The sequence below is a fragment of the Ischnura elegans genome, chromosome 9 (genome assembly GCF_921293095.1).
Source record: "Ischnura elegans chromosome 9, ioIscEleg1.1, whole genome shotgun sequence".
Lineage (NCBI taxonomy): Eukaryota > Metazoa > Arthropoda > Insecta > Odonata > Coenagrionidae > Ischnura > Ischnura elegans.
In genome coordinates this window covers 862,582-882,359 of record NC_060254.1, presented here as the reverse complement: position 1 = coordinate 882,359, position 19,778 = coordinate 862,582, and the positions used below count along the sequence as shown (strand labels likewise).

Below are 19,778 nucleotides of genomic sequence, written 5' to 3'. Positions count from 1 at the left end.
ATTCAGTGAAGTATCTTGGTCACATGGTAGGACAAGGTAAACTGTCTCCGGTAGGCACGAAGATTCAGGCTGTGAGACAGTACCCGACACAAAGTCCAAAACAGAGGTAAGAAGTTTCTTGGGATTGGCAGGATATTATCGAAGATACGTTCCTGATTTTTCTCGTATAGCAGCACCTTTAACAGATGCATTAAAAGGGAAATCCAAGAAAGGCAAGATAGAATGGACTGAGGAATGCAATCATGCATTCAATAAGTTGAAGAAGATGCTGGTGGCGGAACCGGTGCTTAGTGCACCAGATTTTTCCAAAGAGTTTGTGTTGCAAACGGATGCTTCGGATTTGGGAATTGGCGTAGTTCTTAGTCAAGCAGATAATCAAGGACATGAACACCCAATTGTATACTTGAGTAAGAAGTTCAATAAAACCGAACGTAAGTTTAGCACCATCGAAAAAGAATGTGCGGCAATAGTTTGGGGGGTAAAAAAAACTCCACGTTTATCTAGATGGCCACAGACCTTTTAAGGTAGTGTCAGATCACAATCCTTTACGATGGCTAGATAGAACGTCAGGAAGTAATCCAAGGCTGTTGAGATGGTCATTGATGCTTCAACAATACGACTTTGAGATCGTGCATCGGCCGGGGTCAGCTCATAAGAACGCGGATGCGCTAAGCAGGGCGATGGGCGACATCAAATAGATTGGAAGTCGGTAAGTGTTCGGGTGTGGCACCATCTGGCAAGGGGTACTCCAACGGCATCGCAATAAAATTTTGTCCAGTGATTGAAGCATTAAAACATTTATGGACAAATTTCTTAAAAGGGGGAGGAAAGACTGTAACGTCTGATTTTTTGAAGTTGTTATTTTGGTTGTGAAGGGTTTGTTTGGGAGAGGGGATTGTTGGGAGAGATGTGAAAAAGGAGAGGTTTTGTGGAGTATTGTGGAGAGAATTGAAGTAAATAAAAAAGGTTATGAAAATTAATTGTCTTACGTTACAATATCTTAATGATTTTCAATCATAACTATCATGATAGGCAAGTAAACAATGAGTAACGATGATAATGTAAGTTGGACTGAAAATGTTGATAGAAATTATGTGTGAATTATTCATCATTTTTTTTTTTCTGTAAGAATTGCATTTTGCATTCACTGCATCAAGAATTTCTGACACAAGCAGATGCATCCCAAACCTTGAAATATGCTCCCTGTAGGGCCACATTAATGCGGTGTGATGCTCGATTTGGAAGGACTTGATGTGCATTGATGCACATCATGCATTATTCAGAATGCACCCCAGCCCAGGTGAACTACAAGGTCCAAGCAAAAACATTTCGCATGGCAAGGCCCTTCAGTAATGTATCGGAAATGTTCCATGTATTTCTAATTCATAGTTGAAGCATGGGACTATGAAATGGAAATGTCCGTTATAGCGCATTTGGATAATTGTGAGTTTTGCATTAGTGTAATTAATCAATTTTGAAGTTCTTGACTGTTGGAGTGTCAATTTTAAAAGCAAGGAATGCCCATTCCTAGGTGTAGGGAGTTATGGGGCCATGTAGGATGTCACCTGAAGAGAGCATTAAATAGTACACAGTAACAGCTACATCAAGGCTTCAGCCATAAAAAGTTTTGAAGGAGGTAAACTTTTGGGGGGAATGCATTTTTGGGCATTCACATTGCCAGGGGAGGGTCTTCCCCCCCAAAAAAATTTTTCCTTTGCGGTCACTACCAACAACACATCTGATGAGGACATCAGTAGCTCAGGGGCATCTACCTTTAGAAACTCCATTTTTGATGTAGTTGCATTTCCATAATGTCTGTGAATAGCTATAATGATGTCTTTAATTTACAGCATAATGCAAACGAAATGTAGGTAGGGCTTACTTAATGAAACGTATGATTTTCTGATATGTGCGACTCTACAGCAAAAAGCATCAATATAAGTATCCTGCATACCTCACGAGCATACACCAAAACAGATTTCTGGTCACCTGGCCTATTTTGGGTTGGTTCATTTTGATGGGCTGCACCTGAAGCATTTCTTAACTTCTTCACCTTCCCTCAGTAAATGGTGAAAGGGTTCTTGGGTAGCTTCACATTCTCGTGGGTTTGTTGCCGATGTTTCCACTTCACTTCTGAAGTCCTCTTATAATAATAATAATAATGATTTTATTTCTGTTGGTTAACAAGTAACATGGTAATCAGGATGAAATGAGAATTGTATTCTCCTTGTGTTTACGTGGGTTTGAGTTGGTGGGGTGAAGAATCTATCTTTGGTCAGGTTTTCAAGAGGATTGCCAGATAATTTTTTATCTATCCACTTGAAAACTAAATGAAGGTGCCTTAGCCACGCATCCTAACTAGGCAAAACTAAATTGGCAATTCCACCTTACCCAACTTGTTCTCACTCTCCCTTGCCAGCAGTCATATTCCTTTCCCTTGTCTCTATCTACCCTATATCTCCATTATCCTCTCAATGCACTCTGGGGAATGAATGAAAGAAATAAGAGCCTGGGAAAAGTTTTAACTTATGTGGGTAAATATCAATTATTTCCTTAGTGTTAGGTGTCAAAAAAGAAAATTAATATCAGACTTCATGTAATATTTCTTTCATAGATTTTGACAGGTGAAATAATTTCACCGAATTCTCCAATATTCCACACTACTCTGCCACAGTTGGTGGGGTGCTCCATGAAGGCCCTCAGGAATCGGATCAGAAGGGTAATGCCAGGTTCTTTTGACTACACAGGCCCTTACGGCAGAAGCATAGACTCAAGCCTATTTGGGGAATTATCCTGCACAGAGTGGAAGACTTGTGATCTAGCCACCTCACCTGAAGGGTTAAGTTTCAATGAGATTTTGGCAAAAATCCTCTTGAAAACATGACCAGTCTCTAATAGGGTGGTTTCCTATTATTTTTTTATTGTCCAAATTGAAAGATTATTACTCCTGGAGAACATATTTCACGCTTTTAGATTTTTAAATGACGATATCTATTTTTCGCTATTCAATGAAAAGTGAAAATTTTCAAGCACGCGAAAATGCGACGGCTAAATAGGAATGCTGGGAAATCTCCATGTGACGTCGTTCTGGTTCCCGCTGCCGCAAGTGAGGTGACCTAGAGGCGAGGCTTGAGCGATGATACGACGCATGCTGATAGCAGGTAGCTGAGTGCCCTGCTAGCTGGTAGCGCTTGGCTTTAATAAGGATTATTAATACCTTATCAAACGAAGAAAACTTTCCGAACTTAGGTATTTTTAATAAGTGATTATTAAGACATGTTTCCCTGAGCTCTATGCCTCATGCATGCATTGGTAATCTCAGATGATGTAAAACTCCTGCCTACTCTTATAGAAACTAGGTCCATGTGATATCACGTGGAGTGGCATCGCATGGGCGCCAATCTGGCCTTTTTCAAATGAGGATAAAAATTGACCATTGCCATTCATCTAAACCGGTATTTCAAAAACCAAATACTTTGTATATTATGAATACACTAATGGTAGGTAACGAATCGCAATCAATGCCTATTGTATTCTTTGATGAAGGAAACTACCCTATTGGCTCACAATTTTCACAAGGGTTGGCGTAGAAGAGAGAGCATAAGGCTACTGATCTAAGAGTTTTGGATTCAAATCTGGGTGACTACATGCACCCCCAAACAAAATCTTTGTGGTATACTGCCAAGTATGGAAAGGAGTTGGCCATCTCACTTGGTATTTGTGAATTTTGCATTTCTTATACTATTTTCAGGGTTGGCCAAACGCAAATGTGAATCAGGGATCATAGCAGACAGAGGAAAACTCCAAGAGGCATAGCAAAATTGCATATGTTTTGCAGGTTGCCGTAAGTATGCGTTTCCAGACCAAACATCTTCAGCCACTATGAACAAGAGTACATAACTCAGAAAGTATGCATTTCTGGGCCAAGGTTTATTGGACTTTTTTTACTACCGTCTCTCAAAGTATTGGACACTTTTTTTCAAACACCCTGTGTATGAAGCACTTAATGTAAGGCGATGTTAAAAATGTGGCGAGTCTTTCTAATTTTCATTTATTTGTTTCTTGAGGAGCACAAGAATACCGATAAAATGGCAAATTCAACTTTCCCCATCCCAAGCAGTACACATATAACCAACAACTCATTGCTTAACACGTTCCTTACCATGTGTCGCCAAAGGGCATCTCACATAATTTCAAAATCCAAGTTAGTGAGCTGCCATAGGGCTGAGATGCCTATTGGCGTCAAAATAGCGTTTTCATTGAATAATCAAGTGATGTATAGAACTTGAAATTTCAGCTACATTTTCTGATGCACTGATGAGACAATGTGTTCTTCTATATTGGTAACACATTTCAGCTCGAATTTCATGTTTTTTTTTTGCCTTCCGTTTCCCGTATTTTTGGGAGTAGCACATTTCAATGGCTATATCATTCAATGTTTCAAGTGGAAGTGTTGAGGTATTATACACCCACACAATGTTTCAAATAACATCTCCAGAGCTTCTATCGCTCCTGTCAGTACATACACAATGTTTCCAATAATATTTCCAGAGTTTTGTCCCTTCTGTCAGTTGTTGCTCAGACCTAACCAAGTGAGGAGCGTATCAGTATACCAAATAGTGTTGCTTTGGCTGTGTCTTTGATATGGCAGTGATAACCAGTTTAGTGAAGTTATCATGTGTACTCCGAGATGCATTACTGGGAGAAAGAAACATTTTAACGAAGAAGAAATCAAGTGTATGTCTCATTCTGACAATTCGGCCTCTACCGATGACCTCGAAGGATTTTCTGATGAAGACACCGCTGATTTAGTGTTTTCTGAGGACTCGTATGCATCATCAGATAATATTTCCTCTTCTAATACAGGTATGATTCCCCATTCGATTTTTTTATTCACTCTCTTGCTGTAGTGAGGTGAGTCATCCCACGCGTTTATACGGCTCTGGTAGCTTATTACGTCATGGCATTATAGAAAAGAGTAATTGATTTGTAACAAGTTATTCTACGAACCCTACACGCTATATTTTGCACTCAGCTGCCAATTTTTTCATTTGTTCAATATTCATTCAAGATTTATTTTGAAGATATTTTTTAACCTGCTAGCCATTTGTCATGGTGAATTTTATACGCAAGTGATGTTTAGCATCCTGATTTGGGGTTTCTCTCCCCATGCAGACATAATCTTCAAGATAAAAAACGTGTAATAAGACTTATATGCAAAGTTCCAGTGCTTACACCATGTCTCCCGCTGTTTAAGAGACTTGGTTTACTGCCAATTCCTAGAGTTTATATGTATGCTGTTTGTGTGTCTGTCCATAAAAATATAGTAGACTACGTGACAAATGATAGGATTCATATAACTACAATACCAAAAGGCGTAAGGACTCTCACCCAAATTTTGTTAGGACTACCATTGCAAAGCATGGACCAATGTCCATGGCGTTAAATATTTACAATCATAATCCCTGGACCTCAAAACCAAGATAAGTACTGAAGTCTTTAGGAAAAAGGTGTTGAATTTTTTTCACTCCAAAATGTTTTATTCGTTAAAAGAATTCTTCGATTCAAATTTTTAAATCTGATATTTATTGTATTCATTAGATTTATTATTATTATCATTATTATTACAATAGATTGCCCTCTGCATTGAAGGAAATCCAATCTAATACAGTAGATTCTCGTTATTACGAAGTTCACGGGACCGAAAAACCGGAGGTTCGTAATAACGTTTCTTTTAGGTATCGTCGAAAAAAGTAGTGTACTATGAACGTGATTAAAGTACGCGGAAATATAAATAAACAGGAAAATTCGTTCCAGTTTTTCAACAGAAGACTACGCCATGATGTAATCGAGGGTTCATATCTTCCCGAATACATGAACTCCGATATTCAAACTAGATGCGTCCCAAGACCTTGTTCCTAGGTTGATAAAATTACAGTCCGACCACGAGTTGTCAAATAACAGACAGAATGGTCTACGTCTGGGTAGGGGGCAAGGCTGCCAGGTAAGAAAGGGAAACGCTTACAAAGTGTTCCTTGAAGAAAAGAACCACAAGGGACGACAAGCGTGAAGGACCTAAAGGAATAATCACTTGTTCTTGTGATTCGAAGAATGGGCTTATTTTGGTTGATCAGGCTTACTTCGGTGCTCATTTATGCATTTGACAACGTTGTATGACTATGAGGGTGTGAGGTGCGCTTGGGGGACAGCGATTTGCTTTAAAAATCGAAAAACCCTCGCCAGCCGGACTGTATGTAAGTTATCGAGGAGTACTGTTACCCTGCGGAATGCAACACTGCATTACACGTATGCGCTAACTCACGATTGTGACGAACTGATCTAGCGTGGCCTGCGATGCATCCGGAGCCGAAAAAATAGCTCCCCGCGGTGACGAAGAATGGGCGAAACGCTGAACAGTTCCTAAATTCACACCGGATTCAATGATACCTTATCCAGATTGTGATCACAGTGAGTTTCCCAGCGCCACACCGCGTAGTATCGGCCAAATTCGAAATTTGAAAATTTGAATGATCGTATCTCTGAAAATTCGTTAATGGAATATGCATAGGAAGAGGATTGACTGTACATCCAATTTACTAACGATTATGAGTGGGTCACTATGACTTCACAGGAATGAAGCTTGTTTTATGATGTAGCGTGTAAACTGAATTTAGAACGATTGACACTCTTAAGCACAGTACACGAGAAGAATGAAACGTGGCGCGATTATTGAAACTTAAGTGTGGTGAATATCCACCTAAATGCCTTGACTTGTGCGTTGAACTTCGTAATAGAATTCATATTGTAACCGCCGGGACCGGGACTTAGGTTCGTAATTTCGTAAAAACGAAAATTTCGTAATAACGTTTCTTTTACTTGGATAGGCCTTTTCGACGGGACCAACTATTTGATTCGTAACAACGAGAACTTCGTAACAACGCTGTTCGTATTAACGAGAGTCTACTGTATTACTTTTAAGGGAAAAATAAGGGATTTTCTACTTGAAAACCTCCTTTACTCAGTAAATGAATACTTGGGAGTGGAATGAGTGATTAATTGTATTTACATTTTACTATTTTATAAGTTTGTATTTTATATTATCTTGTATATGTATTTTGTGCAATTTATTGACATGCCTATTATATCGAGGCACAATCCTGTAATTGATCTTATGGCAAATAAACACTACTATACTACTGCTGAACTGTTCATCAGCAAAAGAATAGTGTGATGAATGAATTCTCAAGGGACTAATTTTTTGCATGCAGATTAATCAAAAACAAAATGATCATGAAAGATTCTAGCTGTAATTTAGACGACAGTTTGAAGAACTTTTACGCTTTTATTTATCTTTCTCCGTAGATTAAGGCCATAATAGACAGTCTGAATGCCGACACTGGTAATCAAGAAAAAACGTCTTGGGGACAATCATTGGCGGGCAACGTGTAATTCCATTCACAGATACAGAATTAATAAATCTAGAATGCAACAAGAGAACGCTGACGCCAAGGGATGTTTAAACCAGTTACCACTTACCAATGAAATCATCGATTATAATGGTGACACACACAAATATCAATGCAGATGACTATATTGCATCCCACCAATTTAAACACTCAAGCAGGGTAAAAACTTGGATTGATATCATTCGGAAAGAAATGGAAGAGTTTTTAGGCCTTTGCATTTGGATGGGACTCGTCAAACTGCCAGCTCTAATTACACACTACTGGTCTGAGGCTATACATACAATATGTGAAAACGGTGTTGCCAGGAAAGTCTTGTCTCGCAATTGCTTTCAAATGATCTTAAAATTTTGGCATTTTGGTCCAAATGATCCTAACTCCGGCCGCCTGCACAAAATTCAGCCCCTACTGGATATGCTTGAGATGCGGTACAAGGAAGTTAAAACACCAGGAAAGTTCCTAGTACTTGACGAGTCAATGGTACTATTCCATGGGCACCTTATATTTAGACAATATATGCCCTTGAAGGCAGCAAGGTACGGTGTGAAGGAGTTCAAAAGGATATGCAACCCCACAGCACAGTTACACCTACAAGGTGATTATTTATTATGCAGGGAAAGGGATATGCGAACGCTGTGTGAATCTCAGTATGGCTACTAAGATAGTCATGACTTTAATGGAACCTTATTTGGACCGAGGACGAGTGGTAAGCACAGACAATTACTACACCTCCATTGAGCTTCTGGAAAAGCTTTTTGAGAGAAAGACTCATTTTGTGGGAACTATTGGGAAAAATAGGAAAGGGATCCCAAAAGAAATAACCACTGCTAAATTAAAGAAAAGAGATATATGTGCGATGGAAAACTCAAGAAGTGGAGCCACAATAATGAAGATCAGCATGACATAATGATGATCTCCAGATCATAGATGATTCCAACGGGGAAAAGAAATCGAAGAGGGAAGTGCTCAAGTAAAAATTTTTCCCTTGAAACAGAGCTGATTCTGGGCTAAAACTCCACTGAATGTGTGGAAACTGCCTTGAAATAACCTTGTAACTGCACTGCACTGCCTTGTCCTCAACAAGAAAAAGGGCACTCAACTGAAACTCTGATGCTATTCTCCCTTGCAAGTCCATTGCGTTTGAACTGCTTCTCCCTTGCTGCATGTGTGATCCACTGATACTGAACTGGACAATAGCCTCAGGCCAGGCCGAATTTATGGCTCCACTGCATCTCTCTTGCCGAATGTCTTTACTGCCCTGCCATAGAGCTGCTACAGCATTTGGGTATCCCCTCTCCCTCATGAATTTGAACTGCTACTCCCTTGCTGCACGTGTGCTACCCTTCGTAAGTTTTGCCAACGTACGGAACCCATCTACCGGACATATAAGCGACCCCGGTTTTCAGCGGCAATGTATTTTTTTAATTTAGCTTTTGGCAACACGCATATCTTTTCCTGCGCGTAAAGCTGTCGGTTGCTGTTATTTCTCTCGTTGCTAGGAGCGAAAGACGAGTGGTGAGCGGGGTTTTGGCATGAAAAGATTGATGGCATAATTATTTTCCCGGTACTTCGACGGTTGTTAATGGCAAGAATTAATCGAAATTAAGGTGAAGGGGAGAACGAGGTCGGTAATGTTGACTGCAGTCAAAATTGGAGGTTGGCATGCTTATTCCTTCCATGTTTAGCCATGAGAACGTTGACATTGAATTCGAGTTTTAATCCAGGCAGGTTTAAGGATTTCGAGCTCCTTTTTCGGGCTTCATGCCGCCAATAACGAATTCTTCTTTCAACGCTTTGGCGACTGCCATCCACTTTTCCTGCCTCATGGATACCCCGGATGAGGAGGATAATACACCGACCGGTCATCGATGCCGCGCCGTCTGTTAGTCATCCTGCAGAGGATCAGTGAGCTCGAGTGGGCTTTCGAAGAAATAAGGAATGCGGGTGAGCAATGTATATTTACTGCTTAATGTTTTGGAATCTTGCGTGGTTTTCGTTTGGAGTTCACACATAGCCTAAGTAACGAGTCATCACTTCGATGCAAAGCGCATGCTTCCCCAGAGATAATTTAAGTTTTGCTTTCTATAATTTGAATGCTTCACATTAATGCACCATATAACTAATAAGCCAAGTAAAGGAGACTTTAATGTGCAATTTGCTAATTTGATTTTGAGTTAAGTCGTTTGTGATTCTCATCAGTCATGTTTCTTCTCTATTGCAGGAGCATCAAACTTCCATGACTTCTTTCATTTGGAATATTTTTGTATGTGCTTTTAACAGTTATTAATTTATTGATGTATTTTCATGTTCTAATAAATTGTGTCTTGAAAAATGTTGTGGTCATTGCAGTTACAACTATTGTTGATCGCAATCACCTGTCCACCCTTTATCTTTTATCATGCATGCAAAATTGTGGGAGAAATCTGTTATGTGATCATCCACTGTTGGCTGGGTTGCGCAAGTTTTTAATTTACTGTGTTCCATATGATTTGACAAGGGAATTTTAATGGATTGGGTAGGGGAAATGTATTCAGCCAAACAAGGGAGTTTCAGCCTAGCTATCCAATGGAGTTTCAGTCTAGCTGGTAACCAAGAGAGTTTCAGTCTAGTTAGTGGCCAAGGGAGTTTCATTGGAGTAGCTGGAGTACTTAATTGCACTGCTACTGCACTACCATCCCTCTTCCAAACTCCACTAGTATTGTTTAAATTTCAATGCAGTTTCAGCATAGAAGCAAGGCAGTGAGTTTCAAGGTAGTTTCAGCCCAGTTTCAGTCAAGTTGCAAGGGAGAAATTTTTACCTGAGTGTTACCAAGCCATAGATGATGATTGAATATAATAACGTAAAGGGTGGAATTGACATTGCCGACACCTTTTCGTCGTATCATTGCACCCATCGAAAGATATTAAGGTGGAACCAAAAGGTGACAGATGATGCTCTTTTTGGGACTTGCATTGTTAACGCTTTTCTACTATGGAATGAAACACGGAGTCCAGGCACCCGCATGATGTGTATCTAGCAGTTTAGACGAGAAATTATTGAAGAATGGCTGCATATTCCTCGGGATTCCGTTGATAGCACCACTAAAAAATCGACACACTACCTGGTGAATACTGATAACACTGAAGGAAGTCTTCAAAGGTAAGGACTTCAGAGAATCAGATTAGAATTACATAAAATTGAGAACAAGTATTTTTCGCACTATTTGTACCGATGTTTCTTCATTTTAGAAAAGCCCGAGGGTGCTGTCGCGGATGTTACCAAGAACTGACCCGGATGATGAGCTGCAAAGGTGCCCTCAGTAAAAACAAACGTGTTTCTAACAAATGCATGACCTGTCCGGACCAGCCATACCTATGCCTCCCATATTTTAAATCTTTGCACGAATCATCTCCGGATAGGACAGCAAATTGTAGCTCATCGAATAGGATGAAAATTATTTTTTAATAACTCCTATTGGTTTAATTTTTAAAAAAGGCTACGTAAAACTGAGAATTAAAAGCAAAATTTTCACTAAAAATTTTGTTTTACATTATTTTCATTCATAGCTTTTGAGGGCGCATTAAAAAGTTGGAATGCAGATCCAATAGGGTGGTTTCCTATTATTTTTTTATTGCCTATATCGAAAGATTATTACTCCTGGGGTACGCATTTCACGCTTTTAGATTTTTAAATGACGATATCTATTTTTCGCGATTAAATGAAAAGTGAAAATTTTCAAGCGCGCGAAAACGCGACGCGAAAGTATGAATGCCGGGAAATCTCTCCGTGTGATGTATTTCTGGTTCCCGCTGCCGCCCTGTGAGGTGACCTTGAGGCAAGTTGAGCGCTGATACGACGCAGGCTGCTAGCGGGTAGCTGAGTACCCTGCTGGCTGGTAGCACTTGGCTTAAATAAGGATTATTAATACCTTATCAAATGAAGAAAACTTTCTGACCTTAGCCAGTTTTAATAAGTGATTATTAAGACATGTTTCCCTGAGCTCTGCGCCTCATGCATGTATTGGTAACCTCAGACGATGTATAACTCCTATCCTCTCGTATAGAAACTAGGTCCCTGTGACGTCACGTGGAGTGGCATCGCATGGGCGCCAATCTGGCCCTTTTCAAATGAGGATAAAAATGGACCATTGCCATTCGTCTAAACCGGTATTTATAAAACGAAATAACTTGTATATTATGAATACAGTAATGGTGGGTAACGAATCGCAATCAATGCCTTTCGTTTTCTTTGATGAAGGAAACTACCCTATTGCCTGAGCTGCAAAATGACATCTCATCAATTTTAGGCATTGTCAAAAGTGGGCACATGCCATATGGCATCACACATGACTCAAGTTGCGAGTGATAGAGCATCATGTAATGAGTGTAAATATACAGAGAAGTCTTAATAAATCCCAGGGTTAGGCTCAATATCATTATTGCCATTTGGTAATAGGTTAGAAAAATGCACATGGCACATGCGGAACAACCGTGGGATTTTGGCCTGGCAGGGAATGTGTTAAAAACAAATAAACTAGGCAAGTGATGGTTGATAAGTAAGATAGATCTTATCAATGCAGTCAGATTCTAGCAGAAGCTTTTATTTCCACATAACCAAATTTTACACTGCAGTCCACGAGTGGCTAGGTAGCATCCACGTAAAACTTTCACTTTGCTGCTTTTACATCTTCGAAAGTGAAGGAAAATATAAATGCCATTAAGTCCACCATCAGGAAGTAGTTCTATTTAAACGGCACCAACTTCTTCACCACAAACTCCGTCCCACCACTGAAAGTAAAAAAAGACAAACTGAAGACCATGCCACTCCAGGCAATAAATAATAATGTGAGAAGTGAATGACTATCAACATTTTCGTAACACTCAAGGGCCCACCCAGGATCATAACTAGAGGGGGGGAGGCAAGCCAATTTGTGACATTTTAGTATGGAAAAGGAGAATTAAACCAACATTTTAAGAAAATTATAACAGCGCTTTATTATTTTATGAAATTATTTCCTTGAAAAAATAGTTTTATTTTAGTTACACATCTTATCTACTATGTATCATTTGTTGTGGGTTTAAAGAAAATTTTTGAATACATGCGACTTTTGCTTCCATGGGGGGAGCTGTGTACGCCCATGGTAACACTTTGCGTGGAAAATTTAGATTTGAAATTGGTCACGTAAGATCTAGAACTAAGTCCTTCACCTGCACTTGCTTTGAATGTGTGTATGCACAAATCGTTCGTTTGAGATTGATTCTAGTATGGAATATGTAATCCTTAATGCTCATTATTTCATAATTGAGCACGTCCTTGGTTAGGTATGGCAATCCAATTCAAGTATATGCTCCAGTAATTAATGCATGTTTTTAAACGGAAAAGTGTTGGAGAGCTATGGAGTGGTATTTTGCACTTATCATGCCACACCTTGAATATGCAACTAATATGTATTTGGGATCTAGCACAGAAGGACTTGTGAACTTCAACAAACACCAAGATATGGTGTGAAATTCATCAATAACTGCTACGGGAGTACCAAAACCATTGCACAAATTGAACTGGCAGCTGCAAGAGACTTCAATGTTACACGTTATGCTTGGACTTCAAGCAATTAAGAATATATAACTCTCTGAGCAATGCATCTAAACTAATCTAAGAACCTATCTTTCCAGGTAGAGAGGAACATAAAATAACTGACATACTTATCGAATCGGATGGGTGTTCCTAGCAATTCTTTTTTCCTCAAAAATGAAAGACTTCAGTAAACACCATGTGGAACTCAAATGTCATATCACTTCAAAGCAAAAACCTCCACTGGTTCCAAATTGTTTCAATAGAAATCTGAAATATTTATTGTATATGGATATGGCTGAGAACCAAGGTTCTTAGACTGTAAGGTTGCCTCATTCGTAACTGCGCATGCGCCAGCAGAAGTCCCGTTACGTCACTGTAGACCCTGTATCCCAGCTGATCCTAGCCATTTCATTGTTTGCACGCTAGACATTGAGAGAGAATAAGTTCCTGAGACATTGTGCCGCCTTGTGTTTAACGTGAATCTGAACACATTTCCTGCAATTTCACTGGAAATCGTCTTTGTAATCCACTACTCATAAGACAAACTTTTTGTGGGTAAAGAGCGCCTTTAATCGTCGGATATGCCAGGCTCCCGTTGTACTGTGACAACGTGCTCCAACAGCTTGTCGAAAACGAAGAAAGCTGGACGGAATGTCTCATATCACAGGCGGATGCTTAAGTTGAAAAGTCTTTTTATTGTATGTATTAACTAATCGAATCATTGACCGTGTATCGCCCCCCACACATGTGAAAAAAGTGGTGAACGTGAATCAGTCAGACAAACTAAGTGGATATGCTAAAGATTTCGTAATCAAGAACTTAGATGCCCCTATTGCATTCGAAAATCAGGAATTATTCCCTTTTAATGCAAATTGAACTAAATAATTGCGCACTCATTCATGCAGGGACTATTTTGTAAATTCATCGTTTACCTCGTATGCTATGAGTAACATCGTGTGGCAATGGTAAGATATCACGTAAAGAAATTTCTAGTACTAAGTCTGTAAATTTGAGTCCTTTCGTGTGCCTTTGACAGCTATTGACAAATTTTCGAGGCCACGGTTGCGCAAAATTGTTTACTAATTTAGGGGCAGATAAGTTTTAGCGTGTATAAAAATATTTATCAGGAATCAAATGTTAAATCGTAGTTCACATAAAAGAAAATTACGTTAATTTTAATCATAATATTTTCTCTCAAACTAGTAAATTGGTTAAGAATAGCCTATATAAAATTATGAATGATAACTTGAGTCAAACCATATAATATTTTCATGCACTCCTTCACGTTTATATTTACCTGCGAACTGTAATGAAGTAGACTCTACCCTCTAATTAGGACTAATTCGACAAATTACCAATGTTCTGTGCTGTGTCTCCAACTTGGACAAAGCAATTATTAAATGTTACGCCAAGCAGAGGGTCTTCACAAGAATAAAATGTTTGAACAAAAAAATGCAACAAAGAAGAGCAACTTTGGTAGTGCCACTAAAAAGATTTAAAAATTGTTCATTAAATCCTTTTACATAAATTCTTGAGTCTTATTATGTATACCCTCTTCAAAATGATCCTTGACCTTGGAGCTAAATTTCTACAACAGACTTATGATCGACCAAATAGCTGATATGCATTAGTTTAAGTTTTTGTTTCAGCAATTGTCACTGAAAATAATCGAATTTGTTTCCTGTAGTGCTTTTTGGTGCCATGAAACATTTTTCTTTTAGGTTTTTTGACCAAAGGCTACAGTGGAAACTTTCTGTGGGATTTAAGATAGAGAAGAGTCCTTTGATTCGAAGGCTGTTCTCCACTCAAGTGGGCAACTATGGTGCTGTTTTGATAGCGGCAACTGTTGGTGGTTCATTTTCCATTTCTAGAATTATTTTACCTGGGAATTCTTATTTCTCTCAGCATAATATTGAAGTTAGTTCCATTTCATCTGTATGATTTTTTGCTTAACGTATGATCACTTTGAATTCCTATTACAAATGATTTGAAAATGTTAATAACGGTAAATTTACAACTCTTATCACTCAATATGCTTATTTTTTTCTTCCCATTGAAGCAAAGGATTTCAATGTCCTCTTGCATAATTTTCTTTATCTTATGTACGTATTTTAAAAGCCCGGCGAGGAATGAAGACGAGCATAATTTCTATTTAAAAAGTGGCGGAACTGTAATTTTTTGAAGCAACTAATTCGTTTTTTTGCGTATTTCCCTCCAAGCCATATTAATCTAAGTTTAAATTATATTGCGGAAGTAGCAAGGAAAACAGTGTTTTGAGAGTTACAGGAAGGAAGTGTGGACACGGAATTAATTCGCACACCTTCCCATTTCATCACTTCATCAGGAAATTATAGCGTCTGAATACACGAATTTATCTTTTTTTAAATCTTAACATCATTATTTTCATAAATCGGCATTCAATTTAAAATTCGGCTTATAGTGTTCGATAGAGGGTAACTTCAAGAACTAGCTGCGGTAAGCAGTTACGCCCGCGGAAAGGCTAGAATTTGAAATGGCGCTAGGAGTTGGGTCTACAGTGACGTCAAGCCAATGGGAGCCCGAGTCGCGAATGAGGCAACCTTTACTCTAAGAACCTTGGCTGAGAACTATGTTTAACATTTGAGGCCTTCCTTAAAAAAAAACATTTTAAAATGCCAAGGGCTAATCTTGAGCATTCACAATGGGAAATTTGTGTTGAACATGTAATTATTCAAACAAATAACCATAAATTAGCCAGTAGTGCACCTGTGTAAGGTCAACTGCAATTGCACATTAAGTTTGAAAATTTTGTAGAGAAAAATTCATTTTCTTTGACTGTGATTTCAACAAAATGTCATCGGGGTGAAAGATGCTTTGGTAGTGGAAACAAATTTGGAAGACCAGTTTCGAATTCTGGTCAATGAAGATTTTTTTCTCTATAAGATTTTTCACTTGAAGAAAAGTTGTTAGTCTCATTCATCCAACCAATCATTACATACATACTTCAGAAAATTTTGGATTTGAAACGCAGCTCCACCACTACTGAATTACATAATCTTCAAATTCATGTGGAAATAATAAAAACTCTTGACATCTATCCTGAGAGAAGTACATACATTTAAATAACATTAATTTCATTAAATTAACACATAGACATTCTTCATATTTCAATGGTTGAAAGCCAATACCTTAATTTTAATTTATGGTACAAAATATTTTTACTAATATATATTTACACCCATAAGGCAATCAAGGCATTTATTTATCACCACTTTATGTGCCAAAAGTTGTAGCAAATGATAAGATTAACAGTTTTTAAAGGAGAGGCCAGTTCAAGAGCCGTGCAATTTCTCATTAGTCCTCATTAGACATGTGGACATAGCCGACTAACTGGAATAGAATCAATGGAAATACTTTTTTTAAGAGAGGAAACGTTTAAAAGATACAGTGTCCGGCGTGATGCGGTGGAAATCTTTGATATTCAGCTTATTAAAACAACTTGTCTATTTCCACACTATTTTATTTTCACCGACCATGGTTTTGGCAACTTGTGCCAATGGCACCTTGACAATAGTTGTTTTTTTAAGCTGAAGAGGAAACATTATTGATTGAAATGGTGAATGTGATGTGTAACTCTGCTATCAATACCTGCATTGAATGGTGAGTCATTATAAATAAGGATTGTTTCTTGCATTAGCAAAATGGTGAATTTTACAAAGGGCAATCAAAATCTGATACACTGGTTAGCATGGAGTGGTTGAACCAACATGGAATGACATAATAATGAACATACCAAGAGTGAAATGAATGAACCTACCTAATGCATCATCTGTTCATCCATTGCTTTCGTCATCCACTCAGGCTGACAGTTAGATATTTTCTCTATGATTTGATTCACTTGGTAACACAGGGACTGTATTTGTTTATCCCAACTGGGTAAAACTTCACGAGTTTCAAAGTGAACAATGGAGTCTATCTGATCTATGTAGCCATTCATTCTGCCCTCTGTAATCATCTGGCTGGCTATTTTCTCTGCCTTGATGGGTGGTATTTCCAGTAAGGCCCCCAACTCCTCGAAAGTTATGTTATTGTAGAGTTTGCTGGCAGAGAGGAGATTGTGCTCAATCACTGCCCTGTCTAAAATGGTGGAGCCACATCTCGGGTTTTTCTGGTAACCGGGAAATAGGGCTGAAACATCCGCAGTGGATGCCTTCTGATGAGGCTGCAGCATGGACTCAAATTCTTGCAATTCCGAGCGACGAATGATTCTGTCCAAATACATCTTCTCCAAAATTCCATACGCAGGGAGTTGCTGGCATCTTTCATCCTTGAACAACGTGGCAAGCATCCTGCTGCGTTGTTGGCCAGCAGATGCCAATACCGTGCAAACGAGAGCATTTCTTAAAGCAGTCATCCTTTCACCTTCGTCTATGATACTCCTGTACGAGAGCTCATTATACCGCTGAGCAGCCTCAATGAATTTACGGCGATAATCTAAAACTCTAGCATAACAGACTTTGTAATAAATCTGAAGCTGTTCATTCTTTGACTCTGCTTGTAACAAAGATGCCCTGTTAATAAATGCTTCAGCCTGGATAGGGTCATCATCCTCCAAGTACAACCTCGCTATCTTTAGATAAGTGTCCAGTTTGTAGTCCACAGAATACTGCTTTTGACCTGTCTCCAAGGGTATTCCAACCAGTACGTTTGCAGCGTCCCTCCAGCATTGCTCACGTTCATAAATGTCAGCTAGATGTTGGCGAATGCTAGCCACTTGTTCTTCGAAAGATATGACCCTGGGTTGAACTTTATCAAGTGTGTAATGGGAGACAGCCTTAGACAGGTTGTCCGGCAGCTTTGAAAGGTGAACACTGACGTCGGTCAAAATCTGCCTTGAAATAACAAGACTGACATTTTCATTAACAATTGCCTCGATAAATGTTTTTAGACCCTCAACAAGTTCGGTTTCTGAGGATGCAAGTAAGTTGTCAAGGACTAATCTATACTTTTCTGCTTGATCCTTATGTGATCCACCTGAATTGGACAGTTGTGTCAGTTGCTGTCGGACAGAGAGCTTGTTTGTCGCCATACCAGGAATCACGGCAAAAGCTGGTGAATGTAAATCGGTGTACATTATTGAATGTAACTCCAACAGGAAATAAAAACTAGACTATTTATGTAAGGATGTGAAAATTAAAATATTGCTTACCTGCCAATGGACACTCAATATCCTTCCCTACTGAAGCAGGAGTAGCCGAATCCGTTTCTCAATTATAATTTACCTCAGAGTAAATATATCCTTACTGTAAGCAATATAAGACGTTACACAAACAAGGAACTTCGCCAAGGCGCTACAACGTACTTCACTTGTTTTAATAAAAAAAAAAGCTCCCGCGGTAGTTTGCTATCTCGGTTTGATTTGAACGTGGTCCGTACATAATGACCATGGATTTGAATTATTTTGAATGGTGCTTTATCTTAAGTGTCTTAGACGTATTTTGAGTGTCGGCCGTGATGGTGGCTGAATGTTCTTGTAACGGTGGGTCACGGAAATAATAAAGGTCGAAAATTTAATATTTTATTTCAAGAATCATGGCTTTTTAAGTGATCATCACTCAAATCCTTAAATTGTTAATGTAGGCTTCCGCTGTTGGTGCTGCAATGTTTCCGGGTTAACCTCCGCCTCGATTCATCTTCTTAGGGAAAGTTTCGACGGCGTTGCAGCAGGCGTCTTCAGACTTAAACCCAGAGAATAGGCACCTTGTCAGTGACCCTTGGAGAACCTTTCCGTTTCTCCGTACCGAGTTTCGCCGTAAAACATCGTAATAATTCTCATTTTTTTAACTTAAGTTTGTGTTTTCCATGAGTATTTCGAAGAAAAGGTTAGTGGTTATCTCATATATACGGTAAAATGGTGTGCTTTTTAATCCTATATGACCCAGTGTACCATATGGTATATTATTTTTATATAAATATATTTTTATTTATTATATAAATATATATTTTGCTTTCATTACCATTATTAAAATTAAATTTAATAATTTTTTAAAGATTCAGGCATAATGCTACAAACGTTACTCCTAATTTACTTCCATTAACCAATATAATTAAATGCCCTATGCATGGTCCTTGAGGTATTGACGAATGCTTCAGGAGGTCCTTGATGTTCCTCTTCAATATCAAAAGTTGTTTCCTCATATCCAGTGAAGCCTTAGAAAAGCTATTTTTCTTTTTGTGAGGTTTGGCTATTCTGCACTTCTCAGGAAAGCAGTGATTATAAATAACAATTATTTCATTAAAAACATTTGAAAATCAGTATCAATATCGCTAAATTTAAATATGTCCTCCCAATCGTTTGAGTTCTCGCCAAGCACAATGGTTTGACAAGATTCAAAAGCTTAAAGAACACCTCTGACCTCCGGAGTGAAAAAGATCATCACCCACCTCAACCCACCTGATATCTACGAAGGAGTGTATGAAGTAATATGTTCCTGTGGTCAATCATACATCGGGCAAACATCAAGATCCCTCCAATGCAGAATAGATGAACATCGCAAGGCAACCGAAAAGAAAAATATACGCCTTTCTGTGGTTGAGGAGCGTGCATGGTCGGAACCTGCAGGCACATCATTCTATTCCAAGAATCACAAATCATCGCCAGAGAGAATAAATATTTTCTTCGGCTGATAAGGGAGACAATAGAAATTGCGTATCATGAAAATAACTTCAATGAGGAGGATGGCTATCCTTCAGCTTCATCATTCAAACGGCTCTTCCAACTA

The 19,778-nt window shown here is 38.7% G+C and overlaps 1 protein-coding gene across 1 annotated transcript; it reads right to left on the bottom strand.

Moving 5' to 3' along the window:
- Positions 1-12,022: 12,022 nt before the first annotated feature.
- LOC124165469 (COP9 signalosome complex subunit 4) lies at positions 12,023-18,366 on the bottom strand. The gene is made up of 3 exons (XM_046542902.1): positions 18,206-18,366; positions 16,814-18,105; positions 12,023-12,230 (listed from the first exon to the last, which is right to left on the bottom strand). Exon 2 carries the CDS (start codon positions 18,083-18,085, stop codon positions 16,814-16,816), a length of 1,272 nt encoding a protein of 423 aa, XP_046398858.1. The 5' UTR covers positions 18,086-18,105; positions 18,206-18,366; the 3' UTR covers positions 12,023-12,230.
- Between the last annotated feature and the right edge of the window lie 1,412 nt (positions 18,367-19,778).

What these genes read in the sequence shown, in the direction of transcription:
- LOC124165469 (XM_046542902.1), bottom strand. Translation starts at nt 18,085, where the DNA reads ATGGCGACAAACAAGCTCTCTGTCCGACAGCAACTGACACAACTGTCC.